The 27,348-nt window shown below is 40.4% G+C and overlaps 1 protein-coding gene and 2 pseudogenes across 5 annotated transcripts in view; 1 reads left to right on the forward strand and 2 right to left on the reverse strand.

Moving 5' to 3' along the window:
* VPS13D (vacuolar protein sorting 13 homolog D) overlaps nt 1-27,348 on the reverse strand; it is a 218,420-nt gene that overhangs the window by 157,782 nt on the left and 33,290 nt on the right. For all 5 annotated transcript variants that reach the window (XM_039842182.1, XM_039842184.1, XM_039842183.1 and 2 more), the window contains 9 exons: nt 23,994-25,025; nt 20,645-20,735; nt 18,773-18,899; nt 17,096-17,276; nt 11,186-11,368; nt 6,291-6,504; nt 3,641-3,851; nt 1,924-2,095; nt 1,619-1,731 (listed from right to left, as the gene is read on the reverse strand). In XM_039842182.1, the coding sequence (XP_039698116.1) occupies nt 1,619-1,731; nt 1,924-2,095; nt 3,641-3,851; nt 6,291-6,504; nt 11,186-11,368; nt 17,096-17,276; nt 18,773-18,899; nt 20,645-20,735; nt 23,994-25,025 (2,324 nt within the window). The remainder of the gene's footprint in view (nt 1-1,618; nt 1,732-1,923; nt 2,096-3,640; nt 3,852-6,290; nt 6,505-11,185; nt 11,369-17,095; nt 17,277-18,772; nt 18,900-20,644; nt 20,736-23,993; nt 25,026-27,348) is intronic.
* LOC120585902 (uncharacterized) lies at nt 15,399-15,517 on the reverse strand (annotated as a pseudogene).
* Nucleotides 19,962-20,080, forward strand: LOC120585954 (uncharacterized; annotated as a pseudogene).

Consider the following 27,348-nt stretch of genomic DNA (forward strand, 5'->3'; position numbering starts at 1 on the left):
ATTTTACAAAATTATGTAAGTTCGAGACAAAAGAACAAAATAATAAATATGCCTAAGTTCTGTGAAGGACAATAACTTTCATTCTGAGATCTTTTATTGATTTTAACAGACTCCCCAAAATGGATTGAGTGGCGCTGTGCTCCTATAGCTTATTTTTCTTTTCCAAAGAGATGATCTTGTCCACAGGAACCTCACGAGGAGTAATAATAGCACATATTTATCGTACTCTGGGTTCGTTAGCATTCTCACTTCTAGCCTACGAACTTGTAATAACCCCCGAGGGATGTCGAAGTCCCTTCAGTCCTTCACCCGTCAACTCCCAGCCTGCCTAGAGAATCCTCTCTCCAGAGTCTGCAGAATTTTACACAAGACCACTACGGCTTAATGGGAGCCACCGGAACAAAGAATACTCTTTATTATAGAGAAGTAATGCAATTCATACACCACAGGGCTGCTTTTTTTTTTTTTGTAATAACAGAGAAAACTGCAATGAGTAACTCATAATTACTCAGCAGCACCACGTAAAACTGTACAGAATTACTCCATCTTGGAAAAAAATAAAGGCATAGCCAGTCATCAGAAAAAAAATTGCTAGCTAACCAGACAATGAATCTGGAACCCAGCTTCACTACACCGTGTTCTCATCAGCTGAGTTAGATACGGACCAAGACAGATTTCCAAGGGAAGGACCAAACAGAAGATAGGGCGCTTCCGTGGGGAATCGCCAGCCTGGACAAAGTCCTGTTTTCAAACACTCAACCACTTTTCCATCCATATCATCTTATGCTAGTCAAAAACTCTGTCTGGAAAAAAGGAGTAACATTTGCACAAGCTTACATGGCTGTCGAGAGATCTAAATGAAAAGGTTATCAAGTGTAAAATGACAATGCCTTCTCGAAGGTTCTATACTGTCTACACTGACAAAGCAAGTGACATAAATAAGTGAATTTGCAAGGTAAGCACATGCCCTCTCTAAAGGTTGCCACTCAGCTTCCAGAAGCTTCCAGGTGAAAGCATGGGCCCAGTATTGACAAAGCTTCTAATTTCCCAAAAGAAACTGAAATCCCAGCTTTTTATGTGGAAACTCTCAAATTTTAAATGCTAGCCAATGAGGAAGTCATCAGTGCTGCTTTCCAAATGGCTCTGAGTCTCCCCCGACGCAGATGCAAAACAGGACTGCCTCCGCCAAGACGCGCGGGCACTCGGTCCAGCCACGAGGTTCGCCAGGGCATCTAACTGCCACTGAAGGCCTCCCCCAAGACCTTCTTCTCTTCTTGCTGGCACATCGAGATTCTGTCTGCCCCGTGAGCCAGAGCAACTATGAGGAGCAGGGCAGCCCGAGACCCCAAGCAGCGTGAGGAGAAAAACATCCTCGCTATTCCAAGTCGCCGGTATTTTGGAGTGCCCGTTACTACAGTGTAGCCTGGCCTGTCCTGACTAATACAGCGACGAACTTGAACTCTTGAAAAGCACTGTGCAGACCAGGTAGAAAGCACTCTGCGGACCACATCCAGCTGTGACCCACCACTGGGGAACGCCCGCTGTATGCTACAGTAAATTTGTATTACTCTTTCTGTCATATTACCGTTACTATCAAATAATACAGTTAAAGCCTTACCTGGCTAGGGAACCAACACCTTCTTTTCCTTTTGGATCTTTCAGCTCCAGACTTACGTTTACCATATCAATGAGGAAACACATGCACGTGTACACTTCTCCGCTCAGAACAGTCTGGAAAAGGAAAATGCCGGTCAAGTTAGAGTTGGTGACAACAATGTACAAGTGGGGTTCATTAACATGTCAAGAAATCTAATTTGTTTGTTGTTCCATCTTCTTTCCCAGGTGAATTGGAGGATTATACTCACAGGGTGACTGAAAGCTGAGACTATGAGAGAGAGTTACAGAACATAAGGTCTCACTTACATGAATTCGTGGGTCTTGTAAATCATAAGGCCGCATAAATTCCTCAATGGGCTCTCCAAGGTTGTTCTCCAACAGACCACGGATCAGCTTGTACTTGTACAAGTCCAGGGAGCAGTGGACTGAAGAGAGGTTGCCATGGATAGATATGTCTGGCACAGTATGACTTATTTCTCTGCGAAGAAAGAAAAAGGTCACCTTCACGAACAAATCACTAATTTAACACTGACATAGCTCACACCCGAATAGAAGAGCTAAAATGTACCCACCTACATTATCAACCAGTTAATTTCTAACTTCCAGTGACAAAAATTTCATGTGACTCCAAATGAAGCAAGTTAGTATAACCGAATGTCATGCTTCCACTACAAAAAGCCCCCTTTCTCCCAAAATATATATTTACAAAGTCCCCCAACCTAATATGAGTTAACTAAGTAATCTACTAACAAGGCAAGATCTCATGAGACTCATAAATACTTTAAACACTACAGTTGGAAAAGCAATACAGAAAAGATGAAAGCTCTTGATTTAACTCTTCGGATTTAGTGAAATCAGAGTTTCATATTTGGCCCAGATGAGACATTACACAAGCAATGAGACCGTTCTTCAAAATGCTCCAAACCAAAACCTCTTTCACTACTTTACAGCCACAGCTCCCTCATCTGTCCCTGGAGCTGAGATGCAAATGTTGCTGCTTTCTCCAAAATTAATGCCCCAAACTGAAAAGCATCACACGCTGTAACCAACAGTTTCCTATCCGTGTTAATGGGCCCAGTGAGCATAAACACCAACCACCAGGACCTCGTTCATGAGCACTTGAAGCCCGGCCCTCGCAGTCAGCTTCTGGTGCTCTCAGGTAGTGTCTGGGATGTTTATTCTCAAGACCTTTACCAGCACTAATGACAAGTGAAGCAATGCTCTAAACCAGGGTCCCCAACCTTTTTGGCACCAGGGACTGGTGCTCCTAGGAGAATCTAATGCCTGATGATCTGAAGCAGAGCTGAGGCGGTGATGCTAGTGCTGGGGAGAGGTTGCAAATATAGATGAAGCTTTGCTTGCTCACTTGCCAATCACCTCCTAACAGGCCATAGACCAGTACCAGTCTACAGCCCGGGTCTTGGGGACCCCTGCTCTGAACTACGGGGGAAAAAGCATCCTGTGTTTTGGGGGCAATTAAAAGGTAAATTAGAGTCAGTTCATTAGTCTTTATACAGTACTTTCGGATTGCTTAATGGAGTGAAATGGGCAAAACTGTGCCCAGTTACTCTGATTAAATGGAGCTCCAGGGTAAATAGCAACACCAGGTCCAGAATCTACTGTATCTGGAACGTATCATCCAAATGTCCCCTCTTCCAAAAACTTTCCATGCCATTGCTACCTCCCTACCCACACCAAAATTCATGCTAAATTTATATCCCTTTCTCTTTGTTTCCAAGGCACATGTCACAATCCTATAACACAGTTTACAACGCTGGCTCAGTTGCGACATTCGAATCATCTACTTGCCTTCCTACACCCCTCAGCAAAATGGAAGCTCTGTGCGGGCAGAAGTTTCTTCTTTCATCACAGTAGCCCTCTCGTCCAGCACACAGCAGGGACTCAGTGCGCATTTGTTACACAGAGGAAGAAATAACTGAAGACCTACTCTAGACTTACCTAATGGCGCTGATTTCCAAGTTAAGATTCTACTAGGACAGCTATTCAAACGTAAAACACTCACTTGTCCAAATTCCTTTCCACCTGCAATTTCAGCCTGCAAGGCTCAGTTAAGAGGCTTCCTCCTGTCTGTCGCACAAAATAGGAGGGGAAGATCAGGTCTCCACTACCATCGTCGGAGGCCTTAGAATACTCTCGTGGGCGTCGCTCCGCAGCAAAGATGTCCATGTCTTGTAGATCCACGACGATGCAGTCTAGCAGGCAGATGTGGTCTTCTGCAGGACCAAGGAAAGGGGGAGGATGAAGGGAACGGGCACAGGAAGGACTGGCCTTGGACGAAACTATGAAGCCAAAGAAAGTTCGTTCTGCTTGGAAAAATGTTTACAACTGCCTACTTCAGAAAACTGAGTGTCCAGAAGCCTCCACTCTGGCACCAAGAACGCCCTACGCAAAGCTCTGTGCGTGAGACACCCCCTGCCTGCTGGCCTCCACATCGAGGACACATTGTGCCATGTTCCCTCAGTGTCTCACTGCTGTACTGAGACTCTACCTGAGGGCCCGGGATTCAGGACTGAACCGACTGACCCCGCATCCCTCCGCAATATATCCCACAGGGGTCTTGTGCAGCGACGTTACCCAAAGGTCACATCTTCCAGCAGCAAAATTTTCTTTTCATACATTGATCATGTGTGACCATTTCCGCCACCCATGATCTAACCCAAACCATCTTTGTTCCTGCATAGACCACCGTAAACTCCCCTCCGATATACCTACAAATTTCCTCCTGGCTCTCACAAGACCATTCTGCCCACGAAAATGCCAAAGTAATCTTTTAAAAAACAAAAAGAAATGAGACCATAACGTTCTCTCCCTTTACACACTTTAATGTCTCCGATTACAAAACCCTTTCTGTAAGTCCCAATAAGACCCTGCATGAGCCCACTGCCTACTTTTCTGACCTCATCTCAAGCCATCCTCCACCTTGCCCATGAAGCCTCCAGCTCGCTAGCGTTTGCTTTCCCGAAACTGCCAAGCTCTTTGCTGTCTTACTTATGACGTCGCCCTCCCCTCTGTCTCAACTGGGTCCTTTCTGTTCTTTCATCTCGCTCTATTCCATCTCTCCTATAACATTTATCTACGTCTGTCTATATGTAGATGCTTATTTAATGTTTTTCTCATGTTATTCACGTGGCAGCAGGAACCACATCTAACTGCATGTTAATATACAGGAGAACAAAATATTATAATACCTGGCATTAAGCAGCACTAAATAGATTCATTCCTGATGTTTTTGGCTATATTGATAACTGTGTGGAGCAGGGAAAAGTGGGGCTGCTCTGGAAGAGAAGGGGAGAGGACAGGAATGGCGGGCTTCGGAGATTCCTCAGGGTCACCGCGGAACCCTCGGGATGCACAGACACAGTATGAAATTCGCTACCTTGAGCCAATCTTATTCACGAATAGAAGAATTCTAAAAATAAACAGCAAATCAGGAGAAACACTGTAGGGAATGAGACCTATCTATAAAAGACTCCAAATCACGTCTTAGAGGCATCCACCCCTACGTAAGGCTGGCCTTATTCCTGATCATCGCTGTCCCCAGAACAACAGAAGACAACATGACGAGGGACACTATGTGTGTTCCACACGCATTATGCATATAGGTTGAAAGGCAATATCACGTAGGTTAGGAATTCAGTTCACAGTCCACCTCTACCATCTACGATCTATGTAACTGTGGGCAGGTTAAATTACTTAATCTCTCTTTGTCTCATCATCTGTAAACTGGGACTAAAATAAAACTGTACAGGGGTGTTATGAGGATGAAATGCAATAGTTTATGTAAAGACTGCACCAGTGTCTGGCGCATAGTAAATGTCCAGCAACTACGGTTACGACGACAACTGTGTGGCCGCATTTCATCAGCAGCATGACCGCAAGCCACCTCCTGTCACCTCTAGGACCACAAGGCACCGCAGGGAGTTGACCAGTCCTCACATCTACCTAACGAAGGACATTCGGCAGCCTCCCTCGGCCAGTGTCCCATGTGTCCCAAAGTCCAATGACAATGGACTGATTTTTGTAGCTAATCACATTTTGTTTCCCTCTCTAGCTCTTTAGAGCAGCACCTCACTTACCTAACCCATCACCCGTCCAGAACACGTTTGAAAACAAAAAAAGCCAAAATTGGGCTCTCATGTGGAATGACTAATTCTTAAATTCCAGAAAAGAGCACCAATAACTGGGTGGTTTACGTCTCTTAAGAACTGTTAGAGTATTTCTCTTGTTACCTATTTCGTGCTAGTATTTTTCAAAGGGTTTTTCTTTTTTAGAATGAAATGGTGACTTGCAAGCATAGTGTCTAGACAGCGATTTGCAAGGATGTGTCTAAGGATGAAGGGATTGTTCTAGTTATAACATCAGCATCTGGTGGTGACTATCTTGACCTATAAGAAAAAGTCCTCATAGACCATCTAAATCTCTTTATTTACACTGAGTCTTGCCAATTTAACCCACTTTAGAAGTCATCCAATGCTAAATCTACAGCCTAGGTTTCTTAAGCCCACCGAAGCAATATTAAAACCAGACTATCACTAACGACGGGCTATCACTTTGTCACATCTGCTCATATAGGACCAGCGCCCTCTGGGATTCCCGCAACTGTCCCATGACTCTCCCCACCTTCATTACGCAGCTGTTTCCTCCTCTTTTACCTGGACTACTGGAAACCTGGCCGACAGATGGTGTGGCTAGTTGCTCTTGCTGCTTGGCCGAGGTACTGGGCACAAACTCACTCTTCAGGATTCCTGGACTCGCTCCAACAGGAGGCATCGCGAACAGCCCCTCGGAATGGGGCCCCTTCGGGTCTTCCGTGCTTGTCGTTTTCCCCACACTGTGTCGGGGAGTACCCACTGGGGAAGCTGAGTCCTGGGAAGAAACAAAATAAAACTAGAAGGCAAGACTGGTGGTGACATCTTCACCATCCTGGAAGTCTCACACCAGTCCCTGGGCTCGCAAAGACTCTCTAACACTTGGCACTTCCCAAGCCTCCCACATCCTATAAACAGAAGGGTAATGGGGTGGGTGGGTGGGGCACGACATTGATGCCACATGTAATTATTTGCAGAGATGTTACTATAATTCAATACCTGTTGAAAACTGTGGCAATTTTGCAGCAAGATATTACCTTTTATCTTAAGAGCAAATGTCAAGATGCTAATTGCCAGTGGTTTAATCTAGACAACAAGAGCAAATGTCTCAGCCATATGATACATGGTTGCTTTGCTAGAGGGGAGGGGCTTATTGTTCTAAGAAAATGTATCTAACAGCAACATGGTTCCAACGGAATCAAGCCATGGTAACGTGTCTGCACTTTCTAGAAATCTCCCCTCACAGATTTACATTTCTCATCTCTCTCAGTAACTGTGCAAATGAGACAAAATGGAAAACACAGGCGGTTAGCCATTCCTATTACGTTGCTGTTGCAAGACATAAAAATTAAGGGCTAATCTGAGTAAAACAAATTCTATAATTCTATTAAAAATACTATACACTTCTCTTGCATACTTAGTACCTTCAGTTAACTGCTAACAGGGGTAAATTTTTTTCACTAGAATGATCCAATAACTGACTTCAAAATGTCCCACGCTTTCTTCACCCAAGCCTCAGAGCTTCACATCTGGGGCTTCTGCATCACCAGTGAGTTCTCATCTACCCATTCTCAGCAGCAAGCTGGAGGAGGGGAAGATCGGTGTTCCCTCTAGTACTGCCTTACATGTTTATTCCTCTAAGTACATGCAAAGAAGATAACAGTGCTCTCCTCGGTTATCGTGGGTAGCAATTACATGTAACGGTGAAAGGAAGCAGTTCTTACTTCCGAATTTTTTTATGCAAGGTAAATTACAAGGTAAATGCTATTATTTAAGTATTTCAACATAGAAACCCTTCCTTCTCGCTTAGTTTATTTAAACTCTAGAGTATTTGTTGCTCTTTCATTTAACTCAGCTCTACATCCTCTCTGTAGTTGGTTTAAATAAATCAATGGCTTGAAGAGATTAACTCAAAGCTTTTGAAAGACTGACTTAGAAATTATGGTTTAAGCACAAGCTATGCTTTAGAAAAATGAAAGGAAAAGCATATGTATAAAATTCAAACCTGTACTCATTAAGACATGGATTTATGTAAAACAATTCTAAACACACAGGAGTCATTGAAACTCATAATCCCTCTGCAAGCTTTGATTTCAGAATTATTTCCTGATCTTTAACCACTGGAATGCATACCAGGCAAATCTCACACGTGCAACTGTATTAAAGGGCAAATGTAAATGCAAAGTGATTTTTGGTGAAGAAAGTAATTATTCCTTTTATACAGCCTAGATCAGCTAAGCTTGACTGTCCATGTGGAGAGGCAAGCTTCCCGGATATGTTTATCTGATTACAAATACTTTAACAAGCAACACACTCCAAGCAGCCCTTATGGAATTCTACAGAACAACCACTGGTTTGCACAGATAAAGTTTTTATAGGATTTAAGGAAACAAAATTAGATCACGAAGAAAGTACTTCCTAGAGCTAAAAAAAAAAAAAAAAAAAGGAAAAAAGGAAGAAAAAGGGGTGGGGGGAGAGACAGACAGAGAAAGAAAGAAATTGCTTTTGATGGTCCTTAAGAAAGACTTCTCTACACAGGAGGAAAGTGATTCACAAAAATAAAAAATAATAATTTTTAAAAAAACATAAGCAGACTTTCCCAAGTAATGAGATCTTTTAAAGGGCTAGATTTTTAAATTGTTTTTTTAAGGATATGAGTGTGAATTGACTGCTGAATCCCATAAGGTTTTTCAGAAGAACCAGGAGGCAAAAAAGCGTATTATACCTTGAAGAAAGAGCGATCCTTGTATGTGCTGCCACTTAAAATCAAATCCTCAAAAACAAATACAGGGAAATTTTTTTCATTAAAATGCTACGAACTGTGTGCAATTATTTGGCTTATTTAACAAAACAGAAATGCTTTTGCAAAAATTTCTTGAGATATTTTGGCAATTCTTTAGGCTAACTTCGGAGTCCACTCATGAGCCCGAATATAGATCTACCCAATGTAGAAAATCGGTCCTTCACCTTTTCCGGAAGGGCAGACAAACAAAAACGGTATGACTGGGCTTGATCGCCCATTCTGGCTCTAACTGATCTCTTCTCAAAAATATTCAGGCGTCAAACAAAGATTTACCACGAACAAACATGTTTCTAAAAAACTTACTGTGGGTTCAGGTGATGGTTCTGAGGAGGAAGTCAACTCCCCCTTGGGAGTAAAGGCAGCAGCATTGGAACAAAGACGAGTATCCTGAGGTGGCCATGGGGACAACACTCATGTGCAAACCCCAGACCTGACACATTCGTTTACTATCTAGTCATGTTAATTATAAGTACCTCAGACTAAGAAAAACGTGGATGTGAGAGTCTAGGAACAGTTATCAATCTTTCTCTTTACGAATGGGTCTTTCTTTTATGTTCTTAAGTCGGCAAACAGCTAAAAGCTGCTCGCTCGGCTATGGAAACAGATGTTCTTCATTATGACCAAAGTTCCTGGTCCTCTCCTAGTCCTGCTGTGAAAGACCAACAGTGGCTGATTTCACTTTTACTGTCTTAAAAAGTACACGTAGGGAAAGCCTGCTTCTCCCTCTGGCAGTTAAGGCCCATTATTCATTCCGACAGGAGGGCTTCTCGCGACAAGGACAACGGGCAAGTCCTCAGTCACCAGCTCAGCCCGAGTGTGTACAAAGCGTGTGAACCTGGTGACGCTCTTCCTTCTGTAAACACCGCTGCTCTGGCTTCACCCTCTGCTCTGATCACAAAATCTGGTCTCCCTGCGTGACTATTGGTAAGGTGATACGCGGACAACGTGACCTCCAGCCCGTCATCCACACGCCTCCGCCTGGGTCCTGAGCCCAAGGTGACAACACAGGAACATGGTTGCTATGGCTTTCATGGTCTCGCCTCACTCTTCTCCGTACTCTACCCATTCCTACTCGCTGAACCACATATTCTCGGCTCAGGGTGTTTAGGTTAGTAACAGTGAGCAAATGGATGAATGAGGAGTAAAACAGGGAAGACAAATATGGAGACAGTAATTTGAAAATCGTAACATCGTTTGAGTTTAGGCGCTACGAACAAATGTAGTCTAGTCTTCCTGTTACTTTCTGAACTGAGCTGAGGTCCCTGGCACAGTCCTGGTAAGGAACCATCACACTCCCGCCCGTCTTTTCTTTCTGTACCCAGAGAAGCAAATGGTAACTGCTCGAATTTGTATCTTCTCTGCATAATCTTTAGAATTCACCCATCTAAGAATGAACTCACTGCCCCGCCCTTCAGAAAATTTAAGAGTGACAGCTACTTAGGAAAGAGCCAGTTAAGACACACAGCACGGACAGATTCTGCCAGTTTATTTTCCCCACACAAACCTAATCCTCACACTGGAAAGTAAAATCGTATCACAGTTAAGAGCATGGAGTATGACAGACACACACACAAGATTCTGAGGTCCACACTACTCCTTACTAGCTGTGTAATCCAAAAGAAATGACTTAACCTTTCTAAGTCTCAATTTCTTTATCTGGAAAAATGGTGTTAATAATACCAGATACCTCTTAGGTTGCTCATGAGAACAAAATAAACGAATATGGAGAGAGTTTAGTATAGGCTGACGTGTAATAAGAATTCAATAAATATCGGCTACTCATTGCTATATTGTCAATCATAAGAACTTACGCACATCCTCTTTCGAAGGCTATTTCTCCCTACGTTATGAGCTGTTGGAATAAAAATGAGCATAACGAGCTAGGATTTCAGTAAGTGCTTTTCTGATAAGCCAAATTGAGTTTGTACTGAATAGACTGAAAAGCTGCCCTGGAAACTAGCAAGACTTCGTTAAAACACGCGGAGAACGATGAGACCTGCACTCATTGCATCAGCGTGGCTCAGTCTCCTCAAATGCAAAACTGGGTGGGACGGGGCCAATGGGACCATCTCCAAGGTCCTCGACCATCCCCAAGGTCCTCGCAGCACCGAGCCTGTGGTTTACGAGGTGTTCCCACCTTTGCCATTTACTCTCAATGAGTCCCAGTTTTTCCAAATGTAAAAGGAAAACAATAGCAATCCACTCCCAATTACCTCCAAACATCATTGAGAGAAATACATATTAAAGTAGTGTTAAACGGTAGAGCAATATACTGTATAAGATTTTATTATTAAGATATTTTTAAACGGCTTCAGATAAACCTTGGGCCAACCTGCATCTGCTGAAAAGAGTCACGTAGTGTAAAAAGTTGATTATTATAAGGTCAGCATGTGAGGAAAGCATTAGAAAGATGGAAGACTAGTTCTGTTCGTTCGCTAAAATAAGGTACTATATAGAGTTAGTACGGGTTAGAATTAAAATGTCTCTTTTAAAAAGCTAATCGAAATGTCAATAAAACACCAAAAAAACATTATTCGAGCCACATGTGCGACAAAAGTAACAGCAGTTAGGAGTCATCCTATGGCAACACATGAATTTTTCAGTTGGGGTACAAATACTAGTTGAACTGACATGGGAATGCATACTACTTGCTCACCTGATCTTTTAAGGAAAAGGTCCCAGGAAAACCAGCAAAGAGAAACTTGTTCTTGACCTTCAACTTCCCCAAATTTGCTACGATCAAATTATTTGATCTGGAACTTTCCGGGATGAGGAGGACAGGAGCACCAGCCTCAATATCCAGGAGCACGCGTGAGCAGCGCTGGGCTTGCTGTCTCACCTGAAAGAGGAAGAAAACGGACTCAGACGCTCAATGAGTTCCCTGGCTTTACGACCGAACGACCGAAGGTTCCCAAAAGTTCCATGAATGTATACATCTAAAACAGCTAAAGTCACGCAGAGTAAATTCCACGACCACAATGAGATTAAATTAGAAATCAGTAACGGGAAGATAATGGACAACTCCAAATATGTGGAAATTAAGACTACACACTTCTAAATAACCCATGGGTCAAACAAGAAATCACAGGGAAAACAGAAAAATATTTTGACCTGAGTCACAAAGAAAATATAGCACATTAAAATTCACGGGATATACTTAAAACAGCAGAGAAAAATGTTTAGCATTAAATACTTATTTTATATTTAAAAATAAAGATTTAAAATCAGTGATGGAGGTTTCCATCTTAAGAACCCGAGGAAAAAAAAAAAAACCTAAGTAGAGGAAAAAAAATAATAAAGAACAGAAACCACTTATTTAGAAAACAGATAAACAGAGAAAAATCAACTAAACACTCAGAACACTATACCCAACGACCACAGAATATACACTTTTTTCAAATGCTAACCATAATACAGGCCTAAGTTGGACTTTTGAAAAGACTAATGAAAAATAACAAACCTCTACCTACACTAATCAAGAAAAAGGGAAAAAATCGCCACTATCAAGGGGTGGGGACGCTGCCACAGAACTTAAAAATATGAAAAAGATAAGGGAAACTATGAACAATTTCATGCCAGCGAACTGACAATTTAAATAAAGTGGACAGACCTCTTAAAAACACACACACACACAAACTATCTACCCTAAGGTCAAATTGACGAAACAGAACATTTCCCCCACTGTGATAAGGAACGAGGCAGGATATATCTACTCTCATCACTCCTATTCAACATGGTACAAGTGCTAGTCTGTGCCAAAAGGCATTTAGGTTGGGAAGTTAAAAATAAAACTCTCTTACTCTCAGATAACATAATCATCTATAAAAAAAAAAAAAAAAACAACCTAAAGAATCTAAAGGATCTAAAATAAGGAAGAATATCAAAATTATAGGATACGAGATCAACATGTCAATATACAAGTCAATTATATTGCTTCTATTTTCAATAAACAATTGGATATGGAAATTTTTTTTTTAATTCTTATCATTTATAACAGCATCCAAAACTGGAAATAGAGAAGAACTTAACCAAAGATGTGTAAGACCATCTAACTACAAAACATTGTTGAGAAACTGAAGACCTAATTAGATGAAGAGATATACTACACTCAGGGATCCAAAGGCTCAATACTGTTAGATGTCAATTCTCCCGATAGATTCAATGCAGCTGCAATCAAAATCCTAGCTGACTTTATTATAGAAATAGACAAGCTGATTCTAAAATTCATAAGGAAAAACAGAGGACCTACAATAGCCAAAACAACTTAAAAAAAAAAAAAAAAAGGACAAAGTTGGAGAACTTACACTACCTGATTTCAAGACATACCACAAAACAACAGTAATCAAGACAAGGTGGTTCTGGCATACGATTAAACATAAATTAACACAACAGAATAGAGAGTGAAGAAACACGCACATACATACATGGTCAATCAATTCTCAACAGAAGTGCTGGGATAACTCAATGAGAAAAAATAGTCTGAATATATATGTGGGGGGAGATCTCACCTCTTACCTCACAAAACACACAAATATCAACTCAAAATGGAAGAGATCTAAAATTATAAAACTTGTAAAGAAGGACATAAAAGAAAATTTTCACCACCCTGTGGTAGGCAGAGATTTCTTTGATAAAACACAAACATCACCATAAAAGAGGAAAATCTGACTTCGTCAAAATGAAAAACTTTTGCTTTTCAAAAATTAGTGTTAAGAAAATTAAAAAAAAGAAATGAGATGAGCCCCTGCCTAATCGTCACAATCAATTATCTTTTTTTCATGTTTATATCTTCCCACTAAAATACAAGCTCCACGAGAGCAATGATCTTGTCCTTCTTGTTTCCCGTTATGTTCCTAGCACCCGGCACAGGGTATGACACGTCATTCCACAATAAACATTCACTAAATAATTGAAGAAATGAACAAACAACGTTGTAAGGATCAAATGAGATAATGTACATGAAAGTACTTTGAAAACTCCAAAGCATCATTCATATAAATAATTATTAACTGAATGTACTTATTTTTGCCATGTCCATTTTCCTTCTACAACTGAGCCAACAGAAGAGCAAGAAAAATAACTCGCTGCTGGTCACGCAGCTTATAGTGGCAACACCCAGACTCTAGATTCTTGTCCCAAGAATTCTAAATTGCACACCTTAGCTCCATCAAAAATCTGTACTCCGGTTCCTCAGTGAATAAAAAAGTTTAATATAAGTGACATCCAGTGAAGTAGAAGACACAGGAAAACTACATCAAACTTCTGGGGTAAAAAAAATAAACAATTTATATTTGGCCCAGTCTAGGTACATGATGTTCTTCTAATTTCAAACATCAAAATTAAAAAGAAATTTAAAGTTCCACTGGGTCATTATTTACAGACACTAGAAAATATAGAAATAAAAATCCGGCTACAAGTCAAAGGTACATAATACCACCTGTCACCAGTACAATATTAGGAGAAAGGAATTTAAACTTCAAACAAAATAGCCTCTAAATCTTATCGGCAAACAAAAGTAGGTCTTTAGCTCCCTCTGTAAATCTCAGTGATTCAAAGAGCTAGAATTAAAGATCCTTGAGAAGATCAGCTTTTCTTCAAAGCCCATATATTTAGCACTATTCAACCTAGAAAAGCATTCCTTTAACCTTTGGCTTGTTTTATATAGTTTGATAAAGCAAAGCTTAAAAGACTTATATGTTCAATTTCTGCTCCCCCCAGGAAGTAATGCAGTATCTACTCAGCAATGCAGTGTCTCATTTCCTAATCCAAACGGTTCCTCACAATAACACCTACTATTGTTTAAACCACGCATGTGAAAGTAATTGCTTTAAATGTGCATAATTCTAACAGGCAACATGTAGCAGTTATATTGAGAGTCAAAGAAATGTGCGTGGCTTTATAGGATTCAACCCTACAAAACAATAAAACCACTTATAGTATTCAATATCACATATAAGATTCAATCCTATTAAAATTAGTCAAAAAATAAACTACGTACACGAAGATATTCATGGAAGCATTATTCATAAGAACGAAAAACCGGAAGCAATGCCAGTGTTAAAAAAATAAGGAAATGGTTAAACTAACCTGACGGATTATAGTTATTCAATAGGAGAGCTATGAAAAATGCAAAGCAACATGGAAAAAGGTTATGAAAAAGGAGTATGGAAAGAAGCTGGATTACAAAAGCATACGCATAAATGTAACACATTTTACATACTTTACTATATGTACTATAAGCATTTTCTCAATTAAAAAAGTTTTTTAAAAGTATATGTAGACCGTAAATACAATACTATTTCCCACTCAGTAACTGGCCCAAAATAAAAAGGTTGACAAAACAAGTTGGCAAGGAGAGAATTACAAGGAATTCTTAAACACGGCCAATGGGAGTTTGTATGAGGCAGCCACCGTGGAAAGCAGCCCAGCATCACCTTGTGAAGAGAAACACATGCACACCCTACGGCCCAGTAACCCCACCAAGAATCCAGAAAAACTCTTCCACATGTTCTTTAGAAGACAGGGTGCACCATAGCAAAACACTGTAAACAACCCAAGTGCTCAACAGGAAAATGGACAAATCATGTGTCTTGTACACAATGAAATTCAACGGTGAAAATAAATGAAATGTAACTACGTGAACAAATCTTAACACACTAAGTGAGCAAAAACAGCAAGTCACGGAACATTAGATACAGTTTAATACCATTTTATAAAGGTCAGAACAAGCAAAACAAAGGTATTGCATAGGAACTTGATTTTTTGTTTGTTTGGTTTTTTGTCTTTTTTTTAGGCGAGGCAACTCTTCATTGACCTCACAGATTGCAAGGACCTTGTCAGCTTACAATCTCTTATTTTTTTATTTTTTACACCTACAGCACCTGGTCTTCCTAGGTGGTCTCCTATCCAGGTACTAAACAGGCCCGACCCTGCTTAGCTTCCGAGATCAGACGGGATCAGGCTTGTTCAGGCTAGCGTGGCTGTAGAGAAACTTGTTTTTTAAGGCAACTAGTAGACCCAAAACTCAGGAGAGTGGTCCCTACGGAGCTGATGGGAATGAGGCAGGGGAGAGGCACGTGCAGCAGTCATCATCATGTTTTAATTTTTATTTTGTTGGTGGGTTCACGAATGTTCATTTTATTATCATACTTTGTGACTCGTATATATGCTACAGATATCTTTTCATATCTGTCAAATACTAAATATTTTTTAAGTTTCTAAGGAGAGAAAAATACTCCATGATTATAACCATGGAAACATGTATAGGAAAAAAATGAAAATAAATTAAAACATATCTATGGTGCTACAAGATTCTTTTTTTCCAGGTTCCCTATAATTTGTTTATGCTAGCTACTTCTAGTGCTTTAGAAAATATATTCTCCGGAAGACACACAGGAAACCTCTAACACTGGTTGTTTCCAGGGAGAGAAATCGGGTGGCTGAGGAAAAGTAACTGAGAAGATTTCTCTCCAAATGTGTTTTTTCCTTTGATTCTGTATCAAATTAATATACAATATTTTCAAAATTTTTAAATTTAAATTAAAACATAAAATTTGTGAATGTTGCCACTATAAAGACAGCATCTATTCCTTAAAATTATCTTTTAACTAATAGTTTAAAAATACATAAAAACAAGTTTCACAAAGAACTACGTTATGATCGTCTTCTGGGGTCCCCAATCTGTGTGCCAAGATGTCACAGGGTGCTGCCGCACACTCACGGGGTAACACATCACCTGTCAGACACTGCACAAACTACTAGCTTGAGGTACATCGTTCTCAGTGTTAAATCATGTGACATTCCTTTCAGTGATGTCTCATCTTTCCAAAGCTAGGTCTTAAGCCGTTGCTGTGACAAAAAGCAGAACCATGAGAAAACACATGTGGAACAAGAAATGAAAGTTGTGATGTCTGGTCAGGATCCGAGTTTGAGAAGCTGCACAGTGCTCACGAGCACACACATCCTACTACAAAGTAATTGTGGTTACTTAAGAATGAAGGAAAGATATTATTCTTTCAGTTATGTATCACTATTTTTCAAACAGCTACTAAATTGTTAGGACACGTGCACTTATTAAATGCCCTAGTCTTGATTACTTTATAGATGGAAAGACCGTCTTATGGCCAAGGATGTGCCACGGAAAAACTTCTCAGCATTAAGGAAGCAATGAACTAATAAGAAGTCTGGGAACTTCTAACCCATTTGAAAAAACGCCTCTTTATATAAGTTCGCTGGGACCACTTTCTAAGAAAAGAATCCCCAGTAAAGTCCTAGAAAGGCCAAAAGTCTTAAGTGTTATCCATAAATTTCAGTCATTGTTTTTAGAGAAAGCCAACGTTAAACTTTAAAGGTGATTAGAACACAATACAATGAATAAGGAATATCAGCTCCCCGATCACGTAGGTTTCTACAGATAATCAGCTACTTGGAGGACATCAGTAAGGATAAAATTACCAAATTATCTTTACTTTTTTCAGTGAAATTTTCCAGATTTATCTCTAGAGGCTTAAAAGTTCTACTGACCAGTCGGACTGAACCGGCAGCTTGGAGAAATGAGACCACGTACCGTCTGCCCCTCGACAGCAGCTCGCTGGCGCCCTAAGACGTCCTGCAGCTGAGTGAAATGCTGAACGAAGGCCACCACCTCCGCCTGGAAGCGCTGAGTATGCACGTACTGCACGGAGGCCATCTGGAGGCTCACTCGGATGTCGTGCTCTCTCCGGAGCAGAGGGTCGGGCCGTCCATATCTGGGGACAGGAGCAAAAACGTGACTCAGACAGCGGCAAGATACAAGTTAGTATCTGAAGAAAACTTGGGTTGATTTAGGGTTTTCCCTAGAAAACAGCTTTAACTATTAAAATGCAAATCCACATCAAGTTTTACACAGCAAACGTCAATAATTCCTCCCGTTCTAAGCCTCAGCAATGTGTCGGGGATGTTAAGGGCCGATGTGATAGCCAGGGCTATAAACAGGTAGGCAGCCCCAGGCACCAAACTCTCTCCATTCCAGAACTTACTGTTCAGACCTTTCACCTAGGCCTCTTATGCCCTGGTTTTAAGGGAATAATCACTCGGTTCTAGCAAAAATTGGGACAATAAGGACTTGAAAGACAATACAAATAAGGCCATGAAACTATGGGTAGAGAAAATTAGGCAACAGAAGCAATGTTTCTGGGGAAAACTGTCTTCTGCAGGCAGAAAGAAGTCTTCTTTTAACTTCAGTGAAATAAGGCCAAAGAAGCTTAGTATCTACATTTCAAGATAAATTAGAAAACTTTTACGGATGGTTTTTAATTTAATGGAGCATGGTGTCACAATAATAAGTTATTATACAGGGCATAGTCACTGGGGAAAGACCTCCTCTTTGCTAAGCACCTATTTTGTGCCAGGCAGAGAGTTAAGAGTTTCATATTAGATATCTCGTTTATTACAGAACCCTGCCACTGTGGTAGGTAATGACATAAACAAATCAATCTCAAGTCTCAGTAGAGTATGCTATCTTCTCCTGAAAGTGAGAGAAAAAGTTCCCAGACTTCTTTAAAAACTGTGTTTCTCAATTCTGATTGAAGATTAGAATCACTCTGGCAAGTTAAAAAATAAATAAATTTAAAAAGAAAAAGGACTGAGAACTACCCTAGACCAGAATATCTAGAGGCAAAGCTGGATTTTCTAACAGCTCCGCCAGAGGTTGAGAAACCACCATTTTAAACTTTCTGCCTTCTGAGAAAAACCATTCTTTAATAACTACACATAGGCCTAAAGATGCTTTCTAAATTCTAAAATTGAAAAATTCAATATAGATTATGTTTATACAGAAAAAAATGTATAATGTAATTTAATGCCCATATCGTCAACAACTTTTCCAGCTGAAATCATTCTAAAATGTTTAGAGCTTGATGGAAAGTGATCTAACTTAGTCCTCTCAATATTTAGATAGAAAAACTGACATGTGGTGATCGAGTTGCCTAAGGTCACATAACAAGTTAGTGCAAAACCCGCACGAAAGCCAGGCTTTTTAATAATCAGAATTATTTCAATCCTACCCCACCTGTTTATGAAACCTGAGCAGCCCATTTCAACACAGATTTTAACGTAAATCAGAATTCCTCACAACTAGATCATATCGATTTTATGTAAGAAGGTAAAATTTTTTTTAACTTTTCTTCATTGTTTAGCCAACGAGAATTTGAAATAGCACATAATTATAACAAAACGTCAAGTGAGAAAAGATCAGTGTTTTTACTTAAAAGTCTGGAAGATGAGTGCTTCCTCCCCACTCGTAGTGAACCGTTCCCTGTAGAACTCTCCATGGGCTGTCAGGTCACTTAGCGACAGGCTCCCGATACTTCCCTGTAAGGCCAGGTCTCCCTCTGGGGATGTTAAAATTAGAACACATTACGTTATCTTTTCTGTCATATGCCTTAAATATGTCTGGAACAATAACTGATATAAACACACCTTAGACTTTTCACTATTTAATCAAACTACATGTCAAAAGCAAATTTTCATATTCCAATGCACAAGGAAAAAAACATTTTATGTAATCTTTCCAATAGTCTCGGTGCAGAAGTACAAAGGGGACTGAAATAACACAGCACCATCAAACTTTGACATTTACAAGAGGAAAGAAATTAAACTAAATGCATGCATAATTTAAAGGACAAAACATTTACAGATACAGATAGAAACATGATCCCTCTGAGATTAGACCACTAATTAGAATTAGTGAAATATCATAAGGTCTATTAATTGTACTATAGATAAAAGAACAAAAGAGGAAGTATGAGACGTCAGGTATTCAAGAAACCTTAAGTATGTTTTGATTTAATTAAAGAACAAAATTAACGAGATCGGCAGACACTGGTGACAGATGTGAAACTACTCCGATATTACGGAGTGAAGCCCCTGGATGGTGGGTAAAACAAAGAAGCAATGTTGAAACTCGTACACCTAAGATGTGAACCTATAATAAATCATCGTTAACATGGGCAGATGTTAAAAAGGGCTACACTGAACTGGTGCTTCTGTAAACAAATGTTATCATCACAATGAGCATTATAAAACAAGGACTAAGGTGTCTCCACTTGGCACGCCAGTTCAGCACCCAATGAACAGAAGACATATACTTATTTTTGATTCTTAATGTCTTCTAACAAAAATATCCACGCTTCTCCAACTTTAAAGACCGATCTCTTCTAGGAAGCAATTATAAATTAATTTATACCAGGCATAAAAACCTCAATTTCAGTCATTTCTTCTCAAAAAACATTTTTATTTTGAACTACAGAGTCAACACTTGAACTTTGTAATATTTTATATTTCATTACCTGTTCCTTAAGGAAGGAATGGTGTTTTATCCATTTTATAAATCTCTACTATCTAGAACTCGATGTAGCTGATCACTTGTGTTCTACTCAAAATTTCAACCCACAGTCTACAGCTATGCCATCCTGAACGTGCCCAATCTCCTCTGATCTCAGAAGCTAAGCAGGGTCGGGCCTGGTTAGTACTTGGATGGGAGACCACTTAGGAATACCAGGTGCTGTAGGCATTTAAAAAAAAAAACAAAATTTCAACCTACAGTCCTATTAGAATGCAGAGTGTGCTACAATAGCCTCCTGCCTAAAACCTTGGCCCCTATTGGTGACTCTCCTTGTTTACAGTAATAGATAAGGAACGTAGGCCCTGGTGTCCCACAGACAGCCTTGTTATACACCAGGTGTAATTAGCATGTAACTATTTCCCAGGTGTAATTGTTAATAACACCCACTTTCACTCTCAAAAACGTCTCACTTTGGGAAAAAAAAAATTAGTCACCCAGACAGAGTTTATTGAAAACAGAGATGCCAGGGCCCCATCCCGACCTACAGAACCAGATTCTTGGGATGGGGTTGGGGGATGCACTGGATGCCTGCATTTTTAACAAGCTGTCCAGATGATTCTGAAACATAAGCCAGTATTTGGGAAACGCCACCACAAACCATGGCCAGACCAACAACCACCATCGAGCCACTGATTCTTCACCTTACTTAGCATATGAGGAGATAATCAGATTTGTGAGCAAGATGCCCAAATTCTTACCAGATTTTACAAGTTTGATTTTCCCCCAACTTACCAATCATTTCCAGGTGTGCCACTAATTTGGACACATTCGCTTTAGCAAGCTCACTGGTGGTCTTGTTCAGCACGAGAGAGAGAGAATGAACCTAAGAACACAGAAGATGAAGCAAGGCAAATATTACTGGGGGGAAAAGAGCATCTTTCAGGCAAAGAGCAGAACGAACTCAACAAAGAAGCAGAAAGGCTCAGGAAATTTGAAGGTCAAGCTTTTGCTGACGCCGATTTCATTTCAGCTTTCTTTAGCCATCAAACTGTAACTTAAGGAGAGAGCTGCTGAGACGGGAACTCAATGGGGAACCTAAAACCCAGGTCCCACGCTGTCTGTCTCTGTGGTCGCCTTATCTATGTTTTGTTAGTGAAATGTTTTATATTATAAAACAGTTTTGCTCATTTTTGCATTCGTCTTTAATATTGCACTCTTCTGTCGTCACTCACAGAGACTCACTGAGCAAAGTCCCACACTAAGAAACCTGTCAAAACAAATGATAAATATGATTTAGAATCCTGTTTAATGTCTCTGGGAAAATACTTAACCGAAGCCCCTGCTGTACTATTGGGACTTCACCTAGGAGCCACGCTCAAAGATTTTCTTCCCAAGGAACAACTAGAAATATAAGAAAGACAACATCCTCCGTCTAGCAAATAGCATTCTTTGTAACGAATAAATTCTGTACTGTAATACTGCCATTTTAAATACTCAAAGGACTTATACATCTGGATGTGTTGAGGCTGGTACCTCTGAGTGCCGTCACTGGGGATAACGGGTCAGTGGGACAGAAGGACGGAGGAAGGAAGAGCTCAAACCCCAATTCATACTCACTGCTCCTGAATGGCAGAGACCATGCCATACCAACCCTTTAGTCTTCAGTGCCGACAACAAAGCAGGTGCTCAGTAAATGTTTGATGAATGAATGAATGATGAGAAAAAAAGATGGGAAAAGAAAGAAAATAAGAAGAGGAAAGAAAGAAGGAAAACATTTAGAGAAGAAGGCAGAAAAAAAAGACTAGAGTGGATGGAGCAGGAACCCTGGGGTCCCCTCCAGTGCCACAGAGGTTCCTTTGCAGTGAGTTTTTCGACATAGACCTTAAGGAGGACCCCAGGGGAATGAGATTATCGTGAAGTAGGAAATTCAAAACCTCTAGTCACTCAATCATCAAAATAACATACACATTGGGTCTAAAAATGCTTTGTTTAGAGGAATCCAGCTGTCACCCCCTGAAGCCACTATCTTACCGTGAATCTTCGCATCACTAAAAGTAGGACAACCAGATGATGTATACTCCTGGCGTAACACAATAAGACACACGCAGCACCTCCTAAGAAACATTTCTACCAAAAAGTGGAACCTGAATCTGATCAAGTCTCTAGAACTAACTTCCATTCCTAAAATCAGAAGCTAGAAGTCAAGCAGCACCCCAAGGAAACAGAGAAGTCTGGACTGTAAGACACTACAGCACACTAACCCTGTTTCCACAAGTCAACTGCAGGGGGCGAATAAAGAGGGAGAAAGTCTAGCTCACTTTAATTAACAGAGATTTAAGACACATGACGGCAAATGTAATGTGTGAAACTTATTCAGATCCCCAATCAAAAGATTCACATGTCATTTTATTTCATTCTCTTCATTTTGTAGATAAAGAAACAACGGCTCAGAAAAGCAAAGTGTTCCACTGAATTGTAGAGATCAAAGGAAAGACATGAAGTTTCTTTAACCATTCGCTCCTCTACAATGTACCAGTAGACATCTTTGAGATTATCAGGGAAATCTATGGTCTGGTGGGTGTTACATAATACCAAGGAATTTTAGAGGTGACCATGTATTGTGGTTATATAAAAAAGAGTCGATATTTTTTAGAATGAATATTGAAGTATGTAGAAGTGAATGATATAACTGGAATTTGCTTTAAAATACTTCAACAAAGAAGAAAAACAGGAATAAAGAAAGGGTTGGGTATATGGACAGTCATTATACTATTTGTGATACGTTTGAAAATCTTCACGATAAAAATATTTTCAAAAATTCTTATCCTAAAAAAGTATATTGTTGTGGGGCATTTATCTAGTCCTGTTTTCTTGCGAAGCCAGCCATATCTACCTGTGCAAAGCCCCCTGGAAACACTCTACTCAACACCAAAGGGTTCCTAAGGCAGTTATCACAGGCAGCAAAAGAACAAAGTTACAGCAACGAACACGCCAAGTGCAAAGGAATGAGTGAAGCCCCTCCAGGCGCCACTCGTCTTGCTAAGCAAGGCACCGGAGGCCTGAGTACTGCCAGGCATTCATTCACCGACACGGAGCAAGAGGCGTGAAACTCGTGCCCAACTCTCCCCAAAGTTCTCCCATTTCTGGAAGAATGAAGCCTACTGCCTTCTAAGGAAGTAAAAAAACAGCAACTAGACAAAACACGATTCTCTCCAGCAGCAAGTGCAAGTCCGCACATGCTAAGCCACGTCGAAGAACTTCATCCTCAAGGCCTACAAATGTCATCGGCCACCGGCAGGGACCCAGGGCCCTGGATGGTGCTGGTGACAAGGATGCTCCACCGACTGGTCAATAAACTTAACTACTTACACGACTTACTGTTCAATGACACAGAACAGCCTTAAATTTAAACACTGACTTCGGGTATTTTTAAACTTTTACAGTGAGTACCAAGGATCAGTACTAAGTATGACAAGCCACATAATAGTAAAAATAATAACAGCTCTCATTCAGTGAATGCTGACTTAAAGCCACGAGCTGTACAGAGGGCCTTGCCTATATCATCTCACTGAATCCTTGCAACAACTCCACATTGTACCATTTAACACTCCCAGGTTATTGATGAGAAAACTAAAACTTTTTTGCCCAGGGCCAAAAAGCTGTATGGCTACAAAAAAAGTGCCAGGATTCAAACCCAGGCAATCTGACTTTCAAGATTTCGTTCTCAACAGCGGTACTGTTGCCCTCGATGAAAGCCAGTGACGTTCTGAGCGGGAAGATGGTGATAAAAGCCACTTTGCTGGATCCTTCACATACACTGCCTCATTCAGTAATCTTAACTAGGAGATGGAAGATGAGAAAACAGGTTCAGAAAAGCTAAGCAATTCCTCTGACTTATACAACTCCAAGGAAAGACAGAAAGGTATGTGAACCAGCGATTTTCCCTGCCTCCAGATGGGACTCACCCTAAAACCTTTGCTAAGATATTCACATTCGCCCTTTTCTAACAGACATGCAGAAGACAACACACCTCCTCTGCCAATAAGGCCTATTTTTCTAGAGTAAATACGCAATGATAGCACTTAAATAAACCAACAAAAATGCATTCTTGGAACTTCAAGGAGTGACAAGGGACTGATACCTTGAGGTCCAGCTTGGTGTTAACTGGATCCTGAAGTTCAGACCCCAGGAAAGCATCTGACTCGGCCTTCACGTTTTGTAGAACATCCTCAGGCGGTACCTTCATCGCATGGTTGTCGGCAGTGGAGCCAATTCCAAAAAAATCTAGTATCACGACCCAGGTTTGCAGTGTGATGAGCACATCCAAGCAGTTAAAATCGACATCAATGTTCCGGTTAACTCGGTTATAAATGGAAGAGAACTCTGGATGTTTCTTATCCACCAAGAATACATTGATGTGGACCAAGGAATCATCAAATTTACTCTTCCCAGCCAGCATCCTGAGCTCATCCACTGTTGGGGAAGGAGGTGGGGTCAAGGGGCAGTCCTGGTCCTGGACCTCCTTCTGCTTCTTCCGGGACGCCGAGGCGGGCCTCTGATACAGCTGAAATACATTAGGGGCTTCTTCCATGTGAGACGGGAGAGACCGAGGCATGTCAGGGTACTCCACGTTGGACACTGAAGGGCAAGACTGAGAAAGATATTCTTTCTGTGCTAAACTGGAAGGCTTAGGGGCGCCCCGAGACACCATGAGGTTCTTATACTTGGAATCTGGATTTTTCTCCAATAAGTCTTCCATCAGCAGAGAGTGCAGCGCAATTTGAATGGACAGAGTCTGAGGATGGTCTTTACTGAATTCCACCTCGAAATCCTGAAACTTTAAGCTCACAAGACCCTGGGCCCCCAAAGTCAGATCTCCACTTAGCTGAACTTGAAGCTCTGATATACAAAAGTTGGCTTGAATCTGCGTAAAGGACTTGACTTCCTTCAGAGACAAGGACCTTTGAGAAGAGTTAGAAAGGCTGGAGTGGCTGAACAACCCATTCTCCTTCCTCTCATTGGAAGGTTCTCCACAGGTACTGAGGGAAGGCAGAGGAGAATTAGGGCAAGGTGAGGAGGTAGCGCTGACCGGAAACTTATTCAGATCTTCACTATACACGAGATTATCCAGCGTTTGTAAAACCTGCTCATAGACATGCTTTGCTAGCACCACCTGTATGCAAAGAGAAAAATTAGTTATCCCACTATTATTAATTGCAGTCAGCTGTACTGCCTACAAATTTCCAAAGTTGATTTCTATGGGTTTCCCCAGGAGATTATGAATAAGCTGATAGCAAGGACTGTCTCTTTTGTTTCTTTTCTGTCCTTACCTCTCTCTGACCTATGTCTATTTGCAAGGCCCTTCTCCAGTACCTCACAGAATAACCTATACACAATAAACGTTTAGTAAGTACTATTGATGACAGGCCTGCATCAGCAAATTCACTCTTTCTAACCCCATAGAAACAACTGCAGAAACTGAAGGGAATGGAATACTGCTAAAGGTCTAATGTGGGTACACCACGGGAGTGAGAAACAAGACCCATGGTTCCAAAACTCACTGACCGTCACCATCTAGTATAACAACCTATGCTCGGCACGACTAAAGAGATAGTACTTTTTAATGATGATCCATAATTATTTATGTTTCCTTTCTCCCTTACTTTGTTTTAAATTACAATTTCTCATTTAAAATATTTTCAGGCAAGTTTTTATTTAAGGTCGACTTTTTTAACAGAGGAATTCCAAACAGATATAGAAATGATAGCATTAGAAAGTGATCATTTTGTAACTCCTAATTAAATAACTTATCCCATCACAGTTCACCGGTGGAATAAGCCCTTATATGAACGACTGACAGAGAATTTTATAATGGAGGGATCAGGTTCCTGTCACCTTAATACAGTCATCAACTTAGGCATCACGAACAGATATTATATGCCTCCTGATGTAATGCAATATGAAGCACACAACACTACCTCGGATGTGTCTGGCTCCCCCTACCCCCAAAAAGAACCAAAAAAGAAACTGAATTCAGTTAGACCTGCAGAGTTAAGTTATAGTTTACAAGAAATGTGCCAGAACAAGTTAAATGACACTCCAAACAAACAACCTAACCCAGGACAAGGAACAAGGCGACTGACCTGGTTTTCAAAACGAAAGAATTACATGGGGGACAAAAATAAGAGGGAAACTAAATTAATAGAGACCCACAAGATGTAGCATAGAAATACAATGTGCAGGCCTTGTCTGGATTCTGATTCAAACAAAGGAAAAGTGAAAAGACATTTTTGAATCAAAAATGTCTCTGAAATCAGAAAACAAATTAAAATTTAGATGACACCAAGGAATCTCGATAATTTAATAATACCAGTGTAGTTATGTAAGAAAATATATGTAGCTTGTAGTGATACATACCAAATATATAGGGGTAAAAAGGCATGAGGCCTGGGATTTACTTAAAATCTGAGTGAGGGGGAAAGAAATCTGAAGGATGGGCACATAAGGTTCATTAAACTATTCTACTTTTGCGTGTGTTTAAATTTTTCATAAGAAAATATTTTAAATTATTTAAATTACTTGGTTAAATTACTAAATATCAATTATTAATCATTTAAAGAATTATTTTTTTAATTATCTTAAATAATTTTTTAAAGATTTTCATCAAAAACTACAGTAAATCCATAGTAACCATAAGAATAGGTCAACATAAACCAACAGAATTCATATTATGTGCTAGATTGAAGGTGAAAAATTCATGGGAAAGCTTTGAGGAAAGTTCTCTCACCCAGACACCCATATCCAGGAACCAAGATGTCAAAAGGTACACGTGTTCTGTGAACGGCACCCCTGGGTTACCCCAGAGCAGCCACCAGACACAGACCAGTGACTAATCACTGCCCAAGGGTCCACTGTCCTAAGATCCTGCCTGTCTTTGTTGTTTTATAATGTTATGCTCTTTGTTCTTATCCCTGTGAAAAGGAAAAAAGAAAAAGGATGGCAGATGTACACGTACATATGCACACACGCACGCACACACGCACGCACACAGGCACACACACAGGCACACACAGAAACCCCTATCCTAGCCAGTTTCATTTCAGAGGACAAGACTAATTCTCCCTTGAAAGGATCTGTCAACAGCTCAGATAATCAGATTGTTTTATAGGCCGGGCCAAGTATGTCAAAGTGTAACAAGAATTACGTCCTCTTGGGAAAGAGATTCTGACTTTCCAGGCAATAACTTTTGTTTCTGAATGGCACCGGAATTAAGGGTCTGCCCTCTTTCTCCATGTAACTCGCCTCTCCTCCACGTGAGGAAGGCTAACGAGACCGATTCCCCAGCGACAAAAGGACACGAAAGAAGACTCCACGTTTACTGGAACAAGTTATCAGCAGTAACGTTAATTCATGATATCTCTTTGAATTTATATATGTTCCTTCCAACAATTTATATATACACATGCAACAAAATACACACATATTTAAATAATATA

The sequence above is a fragment of the Pteropus medius genome, unplaced genomic scaffold (genome assembly GCF_902729225.1).
Source record: "Pteropus medius unplaced genomic scaffold, Ma_sr-lr_union100, whole genome shotgun sequence".
In the NCBI taxonomy this organism is placed as follows: domain Eukaryota; kingdom Metazoa; phylum Chordata; class Mammalia; order Chiroptera; family Pteropodidae; genus Pteropus; species Pteropus medius.